Source organism: Sciurus carolinensis, chromosome 3 (assembly GCF_902686445.1).
Source record: "Sciurus carolinensis chromosome 3, mSciCar1.2, whole genome shotgun sequence".
NCBI lineage: Eukaryota > Metazoa > Chordata > Mammalia > Rodentia > Sciuridae > Sciurus > Sciurus carolinensis.
This window is the reverse complement of record NC_062215.1, coordinates 30,178,227-30,200,835: the sequence shown is the minus strand read 5'-3', so window position 1 is coordinate 30,200,835 and position 22,609 is coordinate 30,178,227. Positions and strand designations below refer to the sequence as shown.

General features: G+C 35.2%; 1 protein-coding gene across 9 annotated transcripts in view; it reads right to left on the bottom strand.

The window, feature by feature from the left end:
• Positions 1–22,609, bottom strand: part of Stxbp4 (syntaxin binding protein 4) — a 173,853-nt gene that overhangs the window by 94,499 nt on the left and 56,745 nt on the right. For 8 of the 9 annotated variants that reach the window (XR_007107731.1, XR_007107729.1, XR_007107732.1 and 5 more), the window contains one exon: positions 20,107–20,172. Coding sequence is in view for 4 of the 9 variants with exons in the window: in XM_047545246.1 (XP_047401202.1) it covers positions 20,107–20,172 (66 nt within the window). In the remaining 5 variants the exon portion in view is untranslated. Of the gene's footprint in view, positions 1–3,111; positions 4,451–20,106; positions 20,173–22,609 lie in introns of those variants that run through there. The other variant, XM_047545250.1, reaches the window with a different exon arrangement.

Sequence of the window (22,609 nt, the reverse complement as noted above, 5' to 3'; positions counted from 1 at the left end):
AGATATAAATTTTAAAAATCATTTTATTTATTAAGCAAATGAAGTTACATGGCAATGTATTTATCAAGCAAATGAAATTACATAAAAACAAAGTGAAGCAAATACCAAAGTTGAAAAAGAACAGTCATATTTAATTTACAACTGTTCCTAGTTTTTCATTAAATATATATGATTTAAAAAGTATGCACATTAGTTTATATTTCCTTAAAACTTACAATTTTCCTCATCAGTTAAAAGGACTACATGATCCTGAAGGTCTTTTCGACCCCCACCCAATCCTTGATCCCACAATTTATGTAGCAACACTTCTTAGTAATAATGACAGACAATCTGTGAGTTCAAGAAGCAAAGATTTCTTTAGTTTGTGAAAAAAAAATCAGTTTGGAAATGAAGACTTGGTTAAGCTTGCTTTCTGGAGGAAAAGCAGGTCAATCAAATTATAATTAGCTCTAATTAACCCTCCCAAGAGCTGTCAACTTTTTAACCTGCAGCTGCCTCACTTTCCAAAAGGTGCAAAATTGATTTCTGCCTCTGAACATCAAAGAAAATCAAAGAAACCATTTTTAATCTCCTTTATAAACAGAACTCCCCAATCAAGGACAGACATGTAAATACATCTATCTGATAAATTCCATCATGTGGAACCTGTTCTGAATCACAGAAATGAGCTGTACCATGGTTCAATGAAGAGGTTTTACACTCTGATTTAAAAGAAAGTTTCCAACAGTGTAAGTGTTCTTCTTTTGGTATCAGAAATAAAATCTTTATTTTGGATATTAAATATTTAGAATTCATATGAAGTTTGAGATTTAAGGGAGAGCTGTCTTCAAAACAGAAATGTATTACTTCCAAATGAACTTTTAAGAACTTAATTTAAATGGAATCAAGATTTTACCAAATTTTGTTTTGGACGAACTTGACTAAGAATTTTAAATTGAAAAGTAGGTATGAAAAGATCTAAGTAACAAGACTCTTAACCTGATTTGGAAGAATAAATAACCGAGAATTGGTAAGGAAAACCAATAAGAACAACGAAAAGAAGAAACGAGGTGGGACATGTCCCAAGAATTTAAGGTATATATAAAGCTGCAATAGTTGATACTGACCAAAGAGAGTTAAAGTCATTCACCCAATAAATATTTATTTGAGGAGGAAACACAAAGATCAACTAGCCCCAAACCAACCCCATATGATATAATAATGGTGACACCATAGAACTAGGGTTGCTACAACAGACCACTTGGGAAAACGAGCGACACTTAGACTTTCACTTCCATCAGACAAATACTTTCTTAGATGAGTTAAATAAAGATGTATACATGTGGGGGGAGAATTTGATAAATATATATCTGAAATATGGCTAGGAATAAACCTTTTCAGTTATAAAAAGGGAGGTATAAAGAACTTGTAAAAATACAAGTTTGACAACACAAAACCATCCGTGCTTAAAACAACATTAGAAAAATTAGAAAAGCAATTTGTATGAGGATAAAATATTTGCCCCAGAGTTGGTAGAAACAGGGTTAATAACTTTGCATGTAAAGACATCTTGTAAAAGGATGTGGAGAAGGGGGAAAAACAGGGATTGAGAGTATAAGAGGAGGAAAGAGGAAAAAGCAGGAACGGGAAGGGACACAGAGAAGATGGGAATGCAAGAGAGGTAGAACATCAATGGTAATCGCATCGGGAAATCAGATGCCTTCAGTACTGAGGAACGTGATGGAATTCATCACCTACTTTGAAATCCACAGTCACAGGCGGTCTTTTGATATCTAACATGCATGACAATGAATTGAAGTCTAATATTTTCAAATAGGGTGTATAATGTTTTCAAATTTATGTGGGGTTAGTCATGATTAGAGAAGTCTTGTTTTGAACTCTAAAATAGTTGGTGAATAAATCATTAATACAAATGTCATGAGTCCCATGTTGAAGTAAGTGCACTAAAAAGTGTTTTTTCTTACATAGTAAACTGCCGAGATAAGAGTTTTATAGTATCAGCTGCCTTATCACTACTTCCTCCTTGGGTAAAATTTACTAGTTTGCCAGTCAAACTAATATACATTGCTGCAACACTGAAAAGCAAAATGTTTGGCATCTATGTAGATGTTTGAAATATACTTCTAAAGGTACTTGCTTAACGGCAGACTATTGGAATTTTACAGATGTGTATTTGCTTGCTTTTATTTAAAGAAAGAAAATCACAGGGAGTAAGTCCACTTTTGTATACAAATATGCCTCTAACAACTCACCAGCTACAAGGTGTCAGTTATGAAAAGCTTTCTAGACAGTGATGCTTTTGCCTGGTTTTTCTTTTTTCTTACTACATTGAGAGCTCCTGGTAGATTATATATCATGGCAAATAGCATCATGGTAGAAGTGCAAGAGAGGGACTCCATGGCGGGGAGTGATCACATAGAGAGATGGGTTTCAAGAGAACTTCCAAGGGCACACCCCCAGTAACCTAAAGACCTTCCCACATTTTAATGGTTCTGTTACATCTTAACGTCTCCACACTGAGGTCCAAGGTTCCAACACATGCACATTTGGGGGAGAGTTTCAGACCATATCCAGATCATAGCAAGAGCTTGGTTTGCCAGTTCTTGCTTAGAATGCCATGTTCACCTCCAGAGAATCACTAGGTATAGCTGGTGTCTTTGCAAAAAGGAATGCCAAGTGGGCTGCCCCAAGGCTATATCCTCCTGCTCCTCTTTGAAGCAAGCTTTCTTTACCTTAGGCAGTTTCTTAGGCAGTCTAATGGTGGAAAATACAGGAATCATTTGCTGAATTACAAAAAGGAAATTAATATTGAAAAACAAATCCAACCAAGTTTGCATAATAAATGTCTTCAATAAAACTGCTGTCTACCATTATAAGAGCTTTATAATTTCTTTTCTCAAAGAGCAGTGTTTCCCCTTTAAAAAAAAAAAAAAAACCCTTTAAGATAATTGTAGATTCACAGGCAGTTGTAAGAAATAACACAGAGCAGTCTTTGTTTTCTTCATTCATTCTCCCCAAGAGGTTACATTTTGCATTAATATAGTAGAAAATCACAACCACGAAATTGACACTGAGATAATACACCAGTTTCATTCAGATTGAATGGTTTCATACACACACATCAATAAAAAGAAACAATCTATGGCTATATACATGATAAATGGATCTCAAGGGAATTATGTTAGGTGAAAAGAGCCAATGCCCAAAAAGTTACACACTGTATGATTCCATTTAAACAACATTTTTGAAAAGACAAAATTACAGAGATAGAGAATACATTAGTGGTTGCCAGGCATTAGGAGAGCCAGGTGGAAGGAGGTGTCAATGTCTACAGAACATTAGCATGAGGGATCTTTGTAAAAAGAGTCTTTAGTGGAAAGTAATAATCGACATTCTGAGGTCAGGGACATTTTATGATAGCATGCTTTTAGAACAGAAAGGATTGATAAGTCAAGTGTATGGATTTTTCTTCTTTTTCCCTCTAAAAATCAGATGGCATCTTAGAATCTCTACAAATACTATGCTGAAAAACTTTAAAATTCAGATCATTAAAGCATAAGAAGGGAGTGGGAGTCTGGTCACATCAATTCAAAAAATTAGAAGCTTCAAAAGAACACAATCTTTCAAAGTGGAAAAAATGTGAATTATTCTTGAATAATCACTTATTCCTCTTAAAGACATAATTTATTCTTAAAATTTCTTTGGTGCTTCATCCATAAACTATGATAGCTCACCTGTCAGTTGCATCAGCTGTTTCTACGTTCATGTTCAACCTTGACTTTCCACAGAGAAGCCTGTGTTGATCTGACCTTGTATTTCATACCCTCCTCAAGCATTCAACTCAACCTTTGCACTGGTGGGGCCAACTATAACTTGGCTTCTCTGAACCTGGAGAAGTTGCCAAATGAACAATTTTTCAAGTTTCTTTAGGGCAAAGACTGGTTCAGACAAGCTAAATATTTTGGCTTTGGATTGTACATCAACTTCTTGCTGCCTGAGGTCATAACACTATGCTGAAAGAAACTTTAAGAACAACTTAAGTGTGAGAGTAGGTTTTAGAAAGTTGTTGATCAAAGGAAGTTGCTGTTCCTTTTTAACATGGTCCATGCCTGTTAAAAGTTGTTAGAACTTGAAGAAAAAATAACAACAAGAATAATTTCATGGGAAATTGTGCTCGTGATTATAAAATAGTAAGGCTGGATTATTTTGTAAGGCATAAAAACTCATAAAAAATACTTAGCTTTTAGAGAACAGTACAGTTAGTTTGTTATAAAACCATGTGTACATATTCTGTAGCTCTTCCTGACAATGATGGATTTGATTCTTCCAGTAAAAAAGGATTTCTTCATAGCTTATTCTTTCTTTCTTCTCTTCTTCTCCTTTCCTTTCTCCCATTCCCCCTTTCTCCTTCTTTTAGTTCTTCACTGATTTTTTTTTCCAGGTCACTACACTAAATAAAGGTAAATGAATATCAATAATTTAAAACATTATATGAATTTGTTAAAAGGGGACACTTCTGTTTTTAGGATCAGGTCATCATCTTACAATAATTTGATTAAAGTTTAAAAGTAAGCAAATGAAAGACATCTAAGTGTGTTCTCTCCTCTGTTTGGAAGCAACTGGTAACCAGTGGGCAAGGATCATTTCAACTGATTGAAAATCATTCAGGTGGTGTGTTAATAATTAGGTTACCTGTGTGTTACAGTTGGATCTGAAATGTCCCCCAAAGGCTCAAGTGTTGTAGGCTTGATCCTCAGCTGGTGGTGCTACTGGGAGGTAGAAGAAACTTTAGGAGGCAGGGTCTTGTAGGAGGAAATAGCTCACTGCCTGGAGCAAGCAGGCCTTGGAAGGATTTACTTTGTCCCTGGAATCCCTGCCTTCTGTTTCCCAGGCATTATGAACTGAATAGCTTTGCTCTACCATTTGCTCTTCACCATGATGTTTGGACTCACTGAGGCCCAAAGCAATGGGGCCAAGAGCCCAGGGACTGAAACCTCTGCAACTATAAGTCAAAATAAATCTTTCCTTCTGTAAGCTGATTTTCTCAGATATTTTGTCACAGTGATGGAAAGCCAACACACTATGTGTTTAAAGGGTTTACATGTTGTAATCATTGGCATTATAGTGATCTGATGTCAAGATCTTCAAAAGGATGCTAAATCAAAGAGCAGAAACTGTCACATTTTTATTCAATTCAAGTTTCTGGTTCTTAAAAGTTTTTTAGAGAAAAGTTATACATACCATTTGTAATTAAAAAAATTCGTTCATTAATTGTTAGAAATTATTCTTTAACAAAACACTTCACTAAAGCATAGAAATGCTCTCATTAAAGTAGGTCTGTACTACCAAAATTCCATTAACAGAGTAATAGCATTCTACATGCATAAGAGAAGCTGAATGGTATGCAGGTCAATATAATTAAAAAATAGATAGCTTTAGGATTCTTTAGGGTAGGTAGTGTTTCAGTATGCACATATGTGGGTTTGTATACACAGGTATGTATATTTTTAACTACTTTTGTTAAAACTGGAAACTATATATTAAAAACTACAAGTCAACACAATTTTACCCTCAATCACATTTACCTTTTGTTAAGTGCATCACTACAGACTCTTCAGAGACTAACTTACCAAACTTTCTGCTCTCTCTACTTATTAAATCCCATTCGGTCATTGTTAAGTTTGACTGACTATCCTATGTTACCTTTCACATAGATCTGATTGGTATATTCCCATTATCACTACCTGGTTAAATCCTCCATTACCTATTATCTGGGCAAGGACTTCTCAAACTTTAAGGTGCATAGAAATCACCTGAAGACTCGCTAAAATGCAGATTTTGACTCAGTAGATCTGGTATGAGACCCTGAGACTCTGCATTTCTAAGTTTCAAGTGTTGCTGGTATAGCTGCTGTTGTTGATCACCCTTTTAGTAGCAAGGATTTGGGGTTCTAGATCAGTATTGTCCAATCATGGTGGTCACTGTTGTATGTGGCTACTACACCATATGAAACAGAGATATTTGACCAAGAAACTGAATTTTAAATTTAATTTTAATTAGCATGCATTTACATTTTATAAACCAAAGAAGCACAAAATATTTTTTCATTAAGCAAAACTTTATTTTACTTTAAACAATTGCATCATTTAAGATATTATTATTGAACTATATGTCTGTGTCAGGCATGAGTCCTTTTGAGTAGTATACATGAACATACAGTGATCTGGTTGGTGTCTATGAATTAATTTCAATTTTTTCAAGTTAAACATCAATGTATACACACAGTGTACTTATCTGAATATTTTATTCAGATAGCATGTGTACAGTGATCCTATGTATATAGCATCACTCATAATTTAACTGAAATATTTATCATTAATTTTTTTTCCTGTTTGGTTCAAAATTTGTCCATAAATGTAAGCATAGATGAACTTCTAAATTTAAAATGAAGACATTCTACTTGTGTAGAATATAGTGAAGACGAGTTGGCTAGTTATATAATCATAGCAATAAAATGAGAATAGATGCTATGTTGCAAAGTTCATGATGAATGCACATGCAAAATGCAAAGCCATTTGTTGTGCAAGAAATATTTATTATATTTAATACATAAATATATAAATATTTAATACATAAATGTAGGCAATATTAAGAAACATTTTTGCAACTGAATCATGAATTTCATAAGAAACTTCCGTTTAACAATCAAAAGAGAATCAATGAAATTAATCAACTGAACATAGAAGTAAATGCACAACATTTGTAATTTGGTCAGCTATTAAATGGTTTAGATTTTTGTATAAAAGAGTAAGTCATCTTTAGATTAAGATGGTAATTTCAGTTATGATAAAAAGACTATAAAAGGTAGTTTTAAAAAAATGAAAGATAATCAAATAAGTCACAAAACAAATGCCATAGACTGTAGGAACTTTGGAACAATATAAATGATTAATTGATTCAAAATTTGAAAATCAGGTACTTTTTTTAGCTGTAGGTGAGCCATGTAATATGAGACACTACTGGATTCAGACTTCATGCATGTGTTGTTTCAAAGGACTCCCTAATTTATGATGAAATGTTTTTGATTTGCAGTCTTAAAAAAAATCAAACTTGCAGTGTAGATATTTTTAACTTATATCTGTCAAAGAAGAGTTTCAGCTAGATAATGAAAAGCAAGTTTTTATTGTGATAGATGGTGTTAACAGCTATGTTGGATAAAAAATCTGGATTTGACATTTCAAACGAGACATTTCTTTATTGTTTTATTCCACTGTGTGATACATATTGAAATTATTTGTGCTCAATCTTCTAAAGCTGATTGCAAAAAGTGACATGGATAAAGTTACAGACACTATTTAGGGTATGAGCATAAATTCTGAGACACCATAGAAATGGTGAAAAAATTGCAAACAATTAATGTAATGATCCTTTGTTCTTTGCCAATGCTAGTTGACTGAATTGTACAAGAATTTTTATGAAGACATACTGTATTTTAACTCCAATTCAAGATTTTCTTAAAAGGAATGCATGCTTAATATTCAATAATCAAAGACAAAAAATGGCAGTGTGATTTGCATTTTCTCATCAATATTGCATTGCATATGAATGAGATAAATCTGAAACTCAAAAAATCCCCCCAAAACCAAAGCTTACTTGTGAAGCTAGATAAATATATATAAAAATTTATACTATCTGAAACTTTTCATTATATAAAAATGATTTTATACATTTTAACATACATCAATATATAAATTATAATCATTGCTAGGGTTATATATTTTGGTTACAAAAATTAAAAAAATTTCGAAATATGCTTTGTTGATAAATGCTACATTTAGAGTTGCTTTCAGTATATGCAATATCTCTTGAATTTGATGCAAATAATGATGAGTTGATAAGGATTAGTAAATAAACTCAATTTAAACAGATGCAAGTTTTAAAAGATTTTGCTTAATGATAAATTATTCTAAAAAACTAAAATAGTTTTGCCAATGTGGATGTATATCTTAAAAGGAAAAGATGTTTGGTATTCAATTCAGTTATCAGAAACTTTTAAAGTAAATTTGGAATAATTTGGGTATGTGAATCTACTTTTTCAACCCTGAATTTTATTAAATCAAAACACAAATCCAGTATTTCCAATGAAAACTTAGTGTAAAAACTGAGGTTAGCTTATAAATGTAAAATAACAATGGATTTCTTTTTTTTTTTTTTTGCGGTACTGGGGATCGAACTCAGGGCCTTGTGCTTGCGAGGCAAGCACTCTACCAGCTGAGCTATCTGACAATGGATTTCAAAGATATATATAATATGAAAAAAGAAAATAAAATATCTAAATGAATTTTAATATTACATGAAAAAATGATATTTAAGATGTAATGGATCAGATAAAATATATTTAATTTTAGCTGTTATTTTTATATCTTTAAAGATGTGGCTACTTTAGAAAGTTTAATATTATGTAAGTGGCTTTCATGACATTTGTGTTTGACAGTGCTGTCATTTTTGGTTACTTCTTAATCTGCACTCAACTTAATCTTACATTGTTCTTTCAACACTTCATTCATTCCCCAAATATCTGAGTACCTACTCAATGCCAGTCGTTGCTTTAGGTTGAATTCAGAGAACTAGCTGAAGATAGCTGTCCTCATGAAATTCACTCTTGAGTTGGAGGGACACTAACAAAGGGCAAAACATAAAAAGTGAATTATATGATTAAAGCAATCAGCAATACCTGAACACTCCTCTACCACAGTGAGGGTGACAGTGCTGGTGGGAAGAGGGTGCAGGGCTGGGGAACCAGTGGAGGGGTGGAGGTGAGAAGAGTTCAGAGAGGAGGTTACTGGGGCAAGAGGACAGTGAGGATTGGGGGTAGATGGCAGATAAGAAAGTCCTGGAAGACTCTGACATTAATCTGAGGCATCTACTTGCAGCACTTTTGGCTTTTTCTCCAAGAATTACTAAGAAGGGAAGTCCTGGAGAATCCTAACTTGTGTTTTAAAAGGGTATTTCCAGTTGCTATGCTCCTATAAACTACTCAGGTAAGGGTAGAAGCAAGACAAAGTAGCAGGAAGTTATAACAAGGTAGTAAAGGATGACATCTTAGCCTGGTGATGGAAGTGGCTGAAAATGGTAAAACAGTGTAATTAAAAAAAAATTCTACTGGCCCCTAATTCTGTAGGGCCAACAAGTTGGACATGGAGTATGAAAGAGAGGGTTAGATGATAACTGGGGCATGCGCTAAAAGGATTCACCTTCTCTGTAGTCCCTTCCCCTTTCTCTCTGTTTCCTGGTCACCACAAATGGAGTAGTGCTCCTCTACCATGCCCTTCCACCAAGATATTCTGCCTCACCTTGGGCCCAGAGCAATGGATTCCACCACCATGAACTAAACTTCTGAACCCGAGTCAAAATAAACTTTCTCTGCTCTAAGTTGTTCTTGTCAAGTATTCTGGTATATTTGTCAGCTATGTAAGCTAACACAGCCAGAATTACACTTTCCTCCTCTAAATTAGATGGTAAAAACAAATTAATTCCACCTTTTAACATTTCTTCTATTATTTATACTAATCATAATAGTTAATATTTAAGTGCTTACTATGTGAGATACACATAATATACTATGTATGTTGTAACACTTAATACTTCTAATACTCTTGGGAAGAATCCTATTATCAAATCCATTTATATAGATGAGGAAAATAAGGCTTAGAAAGGTGAAGTAGTTTGCTAAATGTTGAAAGATAGCAAAGGGAAGATCAGGATACAAACCTGCATGGACAAATTCCAAAACCCATTATCTACTACACTAATCCTTCTACCAATTCATTGTTCAGCAAAAGATTGTCTCTCCTGTTTATCTATTTTCATCTCTATCCAATTTTTTTCCTATTGAATCCTATTAAATTCTGGCACATATTATTTACTGATGTAGAACTGACCCCCCCCTTTTTTTTTCTTTTAATACCAGAAACTAATCCCTTCAGAGAAATAAATACAGGAAGGTCTCATGTGGAAAAAGTAGGTATTGCCAGAAAAGGAAAGGGCAACTGCTGTTTTTCTTTAGTTTCATGACTTATATCAGCCCTTAATGTGATCATTTTATCAAGCAGGGTTATAATTCTAAAGTGCATATGTTCCAAGCACTTAGGGGAGAAGAAAATTTTAATTAAATGTAGAAAAAGCACATCCCCTAATTTATTTTGCATGTAAAAATTAACATGCAAAATTTATAAATGTTCAATTTGAGGACACAAAGAAACACTAAAATGTAAAAAGTCTTGGCTATACATCCTCATGCAGGTATTAAAGATGTAAAACTATAAGAATTAAAAATGCATATCAATAAAGGCAGAAAATATTTAATAAAATAAGGGTCTGAAAACTGCCTGAAAAATAAAGAATTTCAAAAAACTTTCTAATAGGAAATAATTTCAAAAATGAACAGAGAGTTGCAAGAATCATTCTTATATTCTTCACTTGGATTCACCAGATTGACTTTTACCAAAATGTTCATGAATAAGAAATAAGTAATTTTTGCAAACCATTTGTGATTAGAGGTTGTTGTTTCTGAGATTTCAAATGTTCTCAATCTCTGTCATATTTCCATATTCATACACAGGTGTTACACACATGTACGTACATACGTTAACACAAACATATGCAAATATTTTGAGGATAAATTACATATGTCATGTCCCTTTATTTTTAAAAGTGCAGTGTTTCTAAGAATAATGTTCAAAACTGACTCAATATTTTCCTCTAATCTACCACTTGTATTTCAGTTTTGACAATTTACCTAATAATGTCCTTTCTAGCATTTTTTTTCCCCATTCTAGTATAGAATCCAGTCTAGGATCAAGAATTGTATTTAATATTTAATTTTCATAACTAAATATAAGGTCTCTTTAACTTTTTAATGTGGATCATTTTGTGGGCTCTTTTATCACCTTTTCAAAAAATGGCATTAACCTTTGTGAAGAATACAACTTCTACACCTGCGCGTGCGCGCACACACACACACACACACACACACACACACACACACAAACTCACACACCTTAAAATGAAACTTTCTCTCCTGAGTTTCTCTGATGTTTCCTCATGGTCAGAGTCAGGTTACACCTTCTAGAATACTATAGAGGTGAATACTGTATCCTTTTTAGAATCTCACATTTGGAGTCACAAAAGTTGGTAAAATCAACTTTTAGCAACAAAGTATTTTCTGATTTTTCTACTGTATAATTACTGTTTTACCCCTTGTAATTAATAAGCAGTTTATAAAGTTACTTTAAGATCATGTGAACATGTAGATATTCTGGTATTAAAATTTCCCCCTAAATTTAGCATTTGAATTTGTGACCAATTCAGTCTTCACTAAAACAGATAAAAATGCTAATTTCCAAATTTAGCGGCTTCTCTGCAGTTATCAGTCAGCACTCAACAGCTTATGAGCAAGAGTATTCCGTTCTTCCACTAGCCAATCTATTTACAAATGGTATGGTCTTACAAATTACTATCTTTTCAATGGTTTATAGTTTATTAATGTACTTAGTAATTTGGCAAGTTCTTCCAGATTTGGTCAATAGAAGCCCTTTCAAGGTACTTCCCTATGACACATCACTGTCATTTTGAGCATTTTCTTGACTTCTGGCATAAGATGTTCCAGGCTTCTCATGTACTTATATTTCCCTATTCCTGAAAATAGCTATTTCACCAATAGGAGCCTGTGTTCCTATTAGTGGGAGATGGTATCTGGACACTTAGATAGGCTGTGCTCATTAGAGTCAGGTTCTCTTTCAATTCTGGAAACTTTTCTTGAGTTACAGCTCGAAATATTAGTGCTATTCAGTTGTTTTAGTTCATTTATTCAATAAACTCTTATTTCTTGATTTCATTTTCATTTTCTTGGTTGTTTTCTTCAATACGTGTTCACTTGAATATATTCTTCCTTGGGCACCTGGCAATTTAGTTTTCATTTCTTTTTTCTTTTCTTTTTTTTTTTTATTGTAAACAAATGGGATACATGATGTTTCTCTGTTTGTACATGGCGTAAAGGCATACCATTTGTGTAATCATAAATTTACATAGGGTAATGTTGTTTGATTCATTGTTATTTTTTTCCCTTCCACTCCACCCCTCCCACCCCTCTTTTCCCTCTATACAGTCAGTCCTTCTTTCCTCCATTCTTGCCCCCCCTCCCTAACCCTAACACTAACCCCTCCCACCCCCCATTATGTGTCATCATCCACTTATTAGTGATATCATTTGTCCATTGGTTTTTTGAGATTGGCTTATCTCACTTAGCATGATATTCTCCAGTTTCATCCATTTGCCTGAAAATGCCATAATTTTATCATTCTTTATGGCTGAGTAATATTCCATTGTATATATATACCACAGTTTCTTTATCCATTCATCAATTGAAGGACATCTAGGTTGGTTCCACAATCTGGCTATTGTGAACAGCTATGAACATTGATGTGGCTGTATCTCTGTAATATGCTGATTTTAAGTCCTTTGGGTATAGGCCAAGGAGTGGGATAGCTGGGTCAAATGGTGGTTCCATTGCAAGTTTTCTAAGGAGTCTCCACACTGCTTTCCAGAGTGGCTGCACTAATTTGCAGCCCCACCAGCAATGGATGAGTGTACCTTTTTCCCCACATCCTCGCCAACACCTGTTTTTGCTTGTATTCTTGATAATCGCCATTCTAATTGGGGTGAGATGGAATCTTAGGGTGGTTTTGATTTGCATTTCTCTTATTACTAGAGATGTTGAACATTTTTCCATATGTTTGTTGATTGCTTGTAGATCTTCTTCTGTGAAGTGTCTATTCATTTCCTTAGCCCATTTGTCGATTGGATTATTTGCATTCTTGGTGTAGAGTTTTTTGAGTTCTTTATAGATTCTGGAGATTAGCGCTCTATCTCAAGTATGATTGGCAAAGATTTTCTCCCACTCTGTAGGCTTCTTCACATTGCTGATAGTTTCCTTTGCTGAGAGAAAGCTTTTTAGTTTGAATCTATCCCAGTTGTGAATTCTTGCTTTTATTTCTTGTGCTATGGGAGTCCTGTTGAAGAAGTCTGGTCCTAAGCTGACACGTTGAAGCTTTGGACCTACTTTTTCTTCTATCAGATGCAAGGTCTCTGGTCTGATTCCGAGATCCTTAATCCATTTTGAGTTTAGTTTCGTGCATGGTGAGAGATATGGGTTTAGTTTCATTCTGTTGCATATGGATTTCCAATTCTCCAGCACCATTTGTTGAAGAGGCTATCTTTTCTCCATTGCATATTTTTGGCCCCTTTGTCTAGTATGAGAAAATTGTATTTATTTGGGTTTGTGTCCGTGTCCTCTATTCTGTACCATTGATCCACCTTTCTATTTTGGTACCAATACCATGCCGTTTTTGTTACTATTGCTTTGTAGTAGAGTTGAAGATCTGGTATTGCGATACCCCCTGCTTCACTCTTTCTGCCAAGGATTGCTTTAGCTATTCTGGGTTTTTTATTCTTCCAGATGAATTTCATAATTGCTTGCTCTATTTCTGTAAGGTACATACATCATTGGGACTTTAACTGGAATTGCATTGAATCTGTATAGCACTTTTGGTAGTATGGCCATTTTGACAATATTAATTCTTCCTATCCAAGAACATGGGAGATCTTTCCATCTTCTAAGGTTTTCTTGAATTTCTTTCTTTAGTGTTCTGTAGTTCTCATTGTAGAGGTCTTTCACCTCTTTTGTGAGATTGATTCCCAAGTATTTTATTTTTTTCGAAGCTATTGTGAATGGGGTAGTTTTCCTGATTTCTCTTTCTGAAGATTCATCGCTTATGTATAAAAATGCCTTAGATTTATGTGCATTGATCTTATATCCTGCTACTTTACTGAATTCACTTATGAGATCTAAAAGTTTTCTGGTGGAATTTCCTGGTTCCTCTAAGTATATAATCATATCATCAGCAAATAGGGATAGTTTGAGTTCTTCTTTTCCTATTCGTATCCCTTTAATTTCTTTGGTCTGTCTAATTGCTCTGGCTAGAGTTTCAAGGATGATATTGAATAGAAGTGGTGAAAGAGGGCATCCCTGCCTTGTTCCAGTTTTGAGAGGGAATGCTTTCAGTTTTTCACCATTTAGAATGATATTAGCCATGGGCTTAGCGTAGATGGCCTTTACAATGTTAAGGAATGTTCCCACTATCCCAATATTTTCTAGTGTTTTGAGCATGAAGGGGTGCTGTATTTTATCAGATGCTTTTTCTGCATCTATCGAAATAATCATGTGATTCTTGACTTTAAGTCTATTGATATGGTGAATGACATTTATTGATTTCCTGATGTTGAACCAACCTTGCATCCCTGGGATGAAACCCACTTGATCAAGGTGCACTATCTTTTTAATATGTTTTTGTATGCGATTTGCTAAAATTTTGTTGAGAATTTTTGCGTCAATGTTCATTAAGGATATTGGTCTGAAATTTTCTTTCCTTGATGTGTCTCTGTCTGGTTTAGGTATCAGGGTAATATTGGCTTCATAGAATGAGTTTGGGAGGGTTCCCTCCTCTTCTATTTTATGGAATACTTTGAGAAGTATTGGAATGAGCTCTTCTTTAAAGGTTTTGTAGAACTCGGCTGAGAACCCATCTGGTCCTGGACTTTTCTTTGTTGGTAGGCTATTGATGACTTCTTCTATTTCATTACTTGAAATTGGTCTATTTAAATTGTGTATGTCCTCCTCGTTCAGTTTAGGCAATTCATATGTCTCTAGAAACCTGTTGATGTCTTCAAAATTTTCTATTTTGTTGGAGTATAGATTTTCAAAATAGCTTCTAATTACGTTTTGTATTTCAGTCATGTCTGTTGTGATATTTCCTTGTTCATTCCGAATTTTAGTGTTTTGGGTTTTCTCTCGTCTTCTCTTTGTTAATGTGGCTAAAGGTTTATCAATTTTGTTTATTTTTTCGACGAACCAACTATATATTTTGTCAATTTTTTGTATTGTTTCTTTTGTTTCAATTTCGTTGATTTCAGCTCTGAGTTTAACTATTTCCTGTCTTCTACTACTTTTGGTGTTGGTCTGTTCTTCTTTTTCTAGGGCTTTGAGCTGTAGTGTTAAGTCGTTTATTTTTTGAGTTTTACTTCTTTTATTAAATGCGCTCCATGAAATAAATCTTCCTCTAAGTACTGCTTTCATAGTGTCCCAGAGATTTTGATATGATGTTTCTTTGTTCTCATTTACCTCTAAGAATTTTTTAATTTCCTTCCTAATATCTTCTGTTATCCATTCATCATATAATAGCATATTGTTTAATCTCCAGGTGTTGGAGTAGTTTCTGTTTTTTACTCTTTCATTTATTTCTAACTTCAATCCATTATGATCTGATAGAATACAAGGTAGTGTCTCTATCTTCTTGTATTTGCTGACATTAGCTTTGTGGCATAACATATGGTCTATTTTAGAGAAGGATCCATGAGCTGCTGAGAAGAAAGTGTATTCGCTCTTGGTTGGATGGTATATTCTATAAATGTCTGCTAAGTCTAAATTATTGATTGTGTTATTGAGATCTATGGTTTCTTTGTTCAATTTTTGTTTGGAAGATCTGTCCAGTGGTGAGAGAGGCGTGTTAAAATCCCCTAGTATTATTGTGTTATGGTCTATTTGGTTTCTAAAATTGAGAAGGATTTGTTTAACATACATGGATGAGCCACTGTTTGGGGCATAGATGTTTATGATTGTTATATCTTGCTGATTTATGCTTCCCTTAAGCAGTATGAAATGTCCTTCATTATCCCTTCTGACTAACATTGGCTTGTCCACATTATCTGAAATGAGGATGGATACTCCAGCTTTTTTGCTGAGTCCATGTGCATGGTATGTTTTTCCCCATCCTTTCACCTTTAGTCTATGGGTATCTCTTTCTATGAGGTGAGTCTCTTGCAGGCAACATATTGTTGGATCTTTCTTTTTAATCCAATCGCCAGTCTATGTCTTTTGATTGATGAAGTCAGGCCATTAACATTCAGGGTTATTATTGAGATATGATTTGTATTCCCAGTCATTTGGTTCATATTTAAGATTTTATTTATTTATTTATTTATTTTTTGACACATCTTGGTTCCTCCTTTATTTGACAGTTCCTTTAGGGTAATTCCTCCCTTTGCTGATATGCTTCTTTGTTTTTTATCTCTTCCTCATGAAATATTTTGCTAAGAATGTTCTGTAATGCTGGCTTTCTTTTTGTAAATTCTTTTAGCTTTTGTTTATCATGGAATGATTTTATTTCATCGTCAAATTTGAAGGTAAGTTTTGCTGGGTATAAGATTCTTGGTTGGCATCCATTTTCTTTCAGAGCTTGAAAAATGTTGTTCCAGGCCCTTCTAGCTTTTAGGGTCTGGATTGAAAAATCTGCTGATATCCGTATTGGTTTCCCCCTGAATGTAATTTGGGTCTTTTCTCTCAGAGCCTTTAAAATTCTGTCTTTATTTTGTATGTTAGGTATTTTCATTATAATGTGCCTTGGTGTGGGTCTGTTGTAATTTTGTGTATTTGGAGTCCTATAAGCCTCTTGGACTTGATTTTCCATTTCATTCTTCAGATTTGGGAAATTTTTTGATATTATTTCATTGAACAGATTATTCATTCCTTTGGTTTGTTTCTCTAAGCCTTCCTCAATCCCAATAATTCTCAAATTTGGTCTTTTCATGATATCCCATAGTTCTTGCAGATTCTGTTCATGATTTCTTACCATCTTCTCTGTTTGTTCAACTTTGCTTTCGAGGTTAAATATTTTGTCTTCAATATCTAAAGTTCTGTCTTCCAGGTGTTCTATCCTATTGGATATGCTTTCTATGGAGTTCTTAATTTGGTTTATTGTTTCCTTCATTTCAAGGATTTCTGTTTGTTTTTTTTTCAATATCTCTAACTCTTTATTGAAATGATCTTTTGCTTCCTGAATTTGCTCTGTTAACTGTCGATTGGTGCAATCATTCAATGCCTGCATTTGCTCTTTCATCTCATTTTTTGCTTCCCTAATCATTTTAATTATGTACATTCTGAACTCGCTTTCTGTCATTTCTTCTGCCATGCTGTCGTTGGATTTTATTGATGTAACATCTAGATTTGTTTGGGGCATTTTCTTCCCTTGTTTTCTCATATTGTTCAGGAATCAGTGGGTCATTAAGATATTGCAGATTTCCTCTATCGACTTATAATGTCCCTGAAGATTGCTAGTATATCCCCTCTTATCCTTCTTATCCTTATCCTGAAGTCTTGGAGGAAGTTGATAATGCGGAGCTCCACGAAGAAGCTGCCTCTCTAGGGGTGGTGACCCTCAGGTGGCGTATATTCCCTGCTAGTGGGCAGAGGTGCCTCCACTTGTTGACCAATGGTCATCCAACGGGGAACTAGGCTGTGGTCTGAGGCAAGTCCTGTTTGTGCCTGTGTCTCTGGTTTTACCGACCCTGTGGGAAAACCTCACCCGGCAGGGAAGACTCACTCGGTGGGGACGTCTCGCTGGTCAGTTCCCCTCCTAGAGGCTCTCCTCAATCTACAACTACCGCCTGGGCTGGGCTGTCTTCCTCTGCAACGTTCCCAGGGGCCCGGACCTACCTCCTGGGCCTGGGAGCCTCACCCTTCGCAGGCGAGTCTCCTTAGGCTGCCTCTCCCAGAGAATCTGCCCGCAGTCCTGGAAACTTCGCTCCGCCCCTAGGCGTGTCTCTGTGCGGCTCTTCCAGCAAGAAGCCACCTAGCTCCTGGGACCCTGCTCTGCACCTTATCGCCTGGCTATGCAGTCCCTCCTCTGAGCCGCCACCTGGAGCCCCGTACAATAGCTCCGAGACCCATAGACCCGCCACACACCTCCTCCTCCGGACAGCGGCCGGGTTTCCGATGCAGTCACTAGGAGCCCAAGCAATTCACTTCGCGTCTCCTCCTTCTGCCAACCGCCCATAGCCCTAGGCAGTCACTCCGAGTCCAAGTGACCCGCCCTGTTCCTCCTCCTCCTCCTTGGGGTAGCCCCCCGGGTGTTCAGGAGCGGTGGCTCCAAGACCAAGTGACCCACCATGCTCCTCCTCCAGGCAGGCCACCGGTGTTCAGGAGCGGTCGCTTTTAGTCCAATCAACTCACCACTCGCCTCCTCCTCTGGCAACCGCCTGTGGCTCTGATGCAGTCACTCCTAGACCAAGCGACCCGCCGCGCTTCTCCTTTTCCTCCGGGCAACCCCCCCGGTGTTCAGAAGCGGTCGTTCTGGGTCTAAACAGCTCGCCACGCAGCTCCTCCTCAGGCAGCCGCCTGGAGCCCCAGTGGTTGCTCCGAGTCCAAGTGCTGTGCTGAGCCGCCTCCTCTACGATGATCCCAGTTGTTGTGTTTACCGCTCCAGTGGGGGGAGGGGCGTCTCGCCGAGCAACTCTACTTCACAAAGTTCCCTGCGTTCTGGGGCTACCACCCCATCCGGGACGCCTCCCCAACGGGAGAGACTCACCCAGCGGCTTTTGAGTTGGTCCCAAGTCTCTCACTATCTTCATTTCTTATATTATTTTGTTTTTCCCATTTCTTTCCTAAATTTTATCAACTTCACACCAATTTTTCCTGTTTTTAAATTTCTATTCCTGATATTACTTGTTTTAAATTCATGATTTTTATGATTGGAGGATTTGCTTTTTCTCCCCCCATGCTTATTGTTGTATATAACCGAGTTTGGAGGGTTATGTTACCATTTTCTTCAGCTTTGTGGTTCCATTGTTTTGTAAAGTTTTCATCAGGAATAAGGTTTTAATTCACATCATTTGACTTTTGCAGTTGTTTGGAAATGATGGAGACAGAATTTTTTCTTCATTTTCTTTTTCTCCTTTTTAAATTTCATGGTAGAAAGAGTTCTCAGTTCAAGAGCACCCTCTTCTGTGCAGTTTCTTTTATGGATCACATTATTGATGGTCATGGGGTGGGGTGGGGTAGATGTCTTGTTCCTCTTTAATTTCTGTAAAATCCTTAATCCACACTCCTCCCACTTCCTTCTTTCCTGCCATTGCCTAGTCTCCAAGGCATTCTATCCATTCTCTATTTATCTGATTCTTCTCCAGAAGCAAGGATTTTCTGAGGCTGCTACTTCTGGTTGCATACACTTTCAAGTACTTCTTGTAGCTAGTGCAGAGAACTACCAAATCCTGACTCATATCCAGTATTCTGGCATCTATTGTTGCACTTTGTTTTCTGGGTCTGATTTTGTTTGCTTTTCTTCTAATTCCCCAGCTTCTCCCTACTCTTTTCCAGTCTTTTGAGCCTTCTTGTGCTCTCTATGCCCTAGGTTTCACTGGCAGGCAAGCTATAGGAATTTTGTTGGAATTTTTTTGTTTGTTTGTTTTACTCTATTTATATGTACTGTGAAGGTTGTGGTGGCCCCTGCCACATAGTCATATTGAAGATATGAGTCCTGTGTGACTACATTTTCTCTTTGCTGACTTTACGTTTTCTAGCAGGACAGGATAAAAAGAATTCAAAATCAAGCATCTCCACTGAAGTTTAACAATGTTTTCTTAACTCTCTACTTCTATTTATATTTTATTTGTCATTTGTGCTTTTCTTTCAAAGTATTATTATTGTATTTGTTTTACTCTACATTAAATTCTTTGAAGACTCTGCAAAGTGAAAATAATTTTGTTAAATTAACAACGAAATGTAAAAAAATGTTGTCTTGGAATTTTATTTTATTTTGGATTATTTTGTTTTCCCTTAATAAAATGAGGTATAAATAACAAAAGAAAAGGAAAAAAAAAAGAAAAAAAAGGAAGATGAAAAAGAGAAAATAAAAAGAATAGAAATGAGATTGGTCCTTTTGGTCCACGGAAAGCATATGTAAAAGGAGTTTTAACATTTCTTTGAGCAAGAGTAGAGGGCTTTAGGACAGGTACACCCTCCAAAAAAGTGATTCTTTTTAAGATCCATACTATTTTATACTGAATTATTTGCATCAGTAAACTCTGGGATATTATAAAGCAGCACTGCTTTAAAATTGATACCTTGTTTTCTCTCTCTCTCTCTCACACCCACCCCCACACACACACACAGACACAGACACACACAAGACACAGATACATGCTATACATACTCACTTGTTTCACATTCTGGATCTCTTCTGTCAGCAGTTTCCTTTGCCTCTCTGACTCGAATAACTTTGCCTGTATTAAAATGCCTCTGAATTAATAACTTCTTATAAAGGTATCCATCAGTATGATTTTTGGTTCTTTGTTTCAAAGTTTATGTATTCCCCACACATCAAATGGCTACAAACCTGAAAATACAGTTCCCTGTCACTTTCCTGACTTTACACATACCATTTTAAGGTAATTAGTTATTTATGGTAAAATTATGATGTAAACATATTTTTATCTCAAAATCTGAGGTCCAAAAAAAGTCAATCAGAATCCAAATGTATAAATATTAAGTTTTGAACAACAGCTATCATCGCCAAACAGCTTCCAAATGTTATCATTATCGCTGTATTATCTAATGATATATTAGCATTATCCTTAAGAATTAGAAGTAAAGGTCTCTAACCATACTAGAGAGCATATAAGATTGGGTTGATGATTAGTTTTCTAATTTAAATTTAAGTTATTCTTAGTTGTTCATAAAAAGGAAGATAGGATCAGTATAAACCAAATGTGAAATATGAGTATTAATGCAGAGTAAAATATTATCATCTTTGAACTTAAAATTAATCATATACCATAAGAAATTCAATTTTCTTAAATATATTTTAAATAAATCCACATTTTATAGATCAACTCAGAAATAGTAACAGTAATTTAAGAGTCATTTTACTACAAACCTGAATAGAGGAATTACTTGAATGTTAAATTGAGTGGTAAAAGATTCATGGCAACAGTGCAATGTTTGTAAGAGGCAATCTGGAATACTTCAGCTTGTTCTTGTCTAAGAGGTGAAATGAAGGTATGTGGAGATGAATATAATATAGTGATCTAATGAACATGGAGCCAGGAGACTGCTGGCTCTTACACTTTTATGCTCTGGAAGTCACCTTCACTCTTCGTGCTCTAGACTTTTGCATCTGTAAATGGAAAATACATCTATTCTTATTCACCTCTGCAAAGTAGCAGCAATGTGAATTCTGCAGAAAGGCTTTAAGTTGAGCCCACAGTGCTTTTAAAGATCACTTTTACAAAATAAAAATCAGCACTGGCATAAAATTATCTTGGTGTCATTTTTATTTGTACCACAAATCAGACATGAAGAATAGAGATGTCACAGAGCAATGAAAAGTGATGACAGATCATTTCTATACTCTGAACTTCATTTAACAACCTATGTGCACGTATTTTCCTACTACAAGAAGACAAACTGAAAATGTAAACCTTACCTTAAAAATACTGATTGTATAATAATTCATACAGCTTTTTAGAATCATTCTCAGTCAACAGGTAGATCTTGAGGTAGAGGTAATTATAAAATGTAGAATTTGTTTTATCTGGAATTTCAGTTTTGCCACAATAGGGTATGTTCAATTACATTTCATGAAATTTAAATGTGACCCTGCTTTATTGCATGGCTCCTCAGAGAACCCCTGTTAAATTATTACACAAGTATGGCTCATCTAATTTTAATTTAAGATTTTAGAAATACTGATGTCCAAATAAAAACTGAAATATATCATTAAATTTAACAATGATAAAATTTAAGAAAATGAAGAAGATTTAGAGCCTCTGAAAGTTCTGATGAATCACAAGATTTACTGATTTATGTAGCAATATGTAATATAAAATGGTATTTTATTAGGGTAATCAACATTGAAGATTTTTTTAAAAGAATATGAAGAAAGAACTGTCCATTTATTTATTAATTTTTTTATTTTTACAGACTGCATTTTGATTCATTGTACACAAATGGGGTACAACTTTTCGTTTCTATGGTTGTGCACTGTATAGATTCATACCATTCGTGTAATCAGTTTCTATTTTTCCATCTCAACTCTTCTTACAACAAAATGTGGAAAGATAATAACTTCAAAATTATTAACAGAAATATATAAACTATTCCTATAGTGGTGGAATGCTTGTAAACATCTGGAAAGAATGTGATTTGGCAAAGCCTTTGAAAGGGAATCTAGTAACATTATAGAAATTTCTACGTGTACACATCCTTGAATACAGCAATTTTACTTGCAGAGATTTAATCTATTCAAGTACTTGTTCAACTCCCAAAAATACATCTACAAAGCTGTTGAAAATGTAATTGGTTTTTCTTATATTTATTTATTTATTTATTTTTGTGGTGCTGGGGGTTGAACCAAGGGCCTCATACTTGTTAGGTGAACACTCTATCACTGAGTTACACTCCCAGGTGAAAAGTGGAATTGTTTCTAATAATGAGAAGAGCTTAACTATCCATCAACAGGGAACTGGCTAAGTAACCTAGAAGAGAACTATTCACTGTATAGAATCATATGGCAGATCTGTATATATTACCTGAAAAGCTGACCAAGATTTAACTCTGATAAAAAGAGAAGGCAAGTTGTAAAAATGTTTGGCTGTATGAAGTGTTTTATGAAAAAGTTAAGATATACATACACACTTTTTCTTTTTTTGCTGTTAAGAC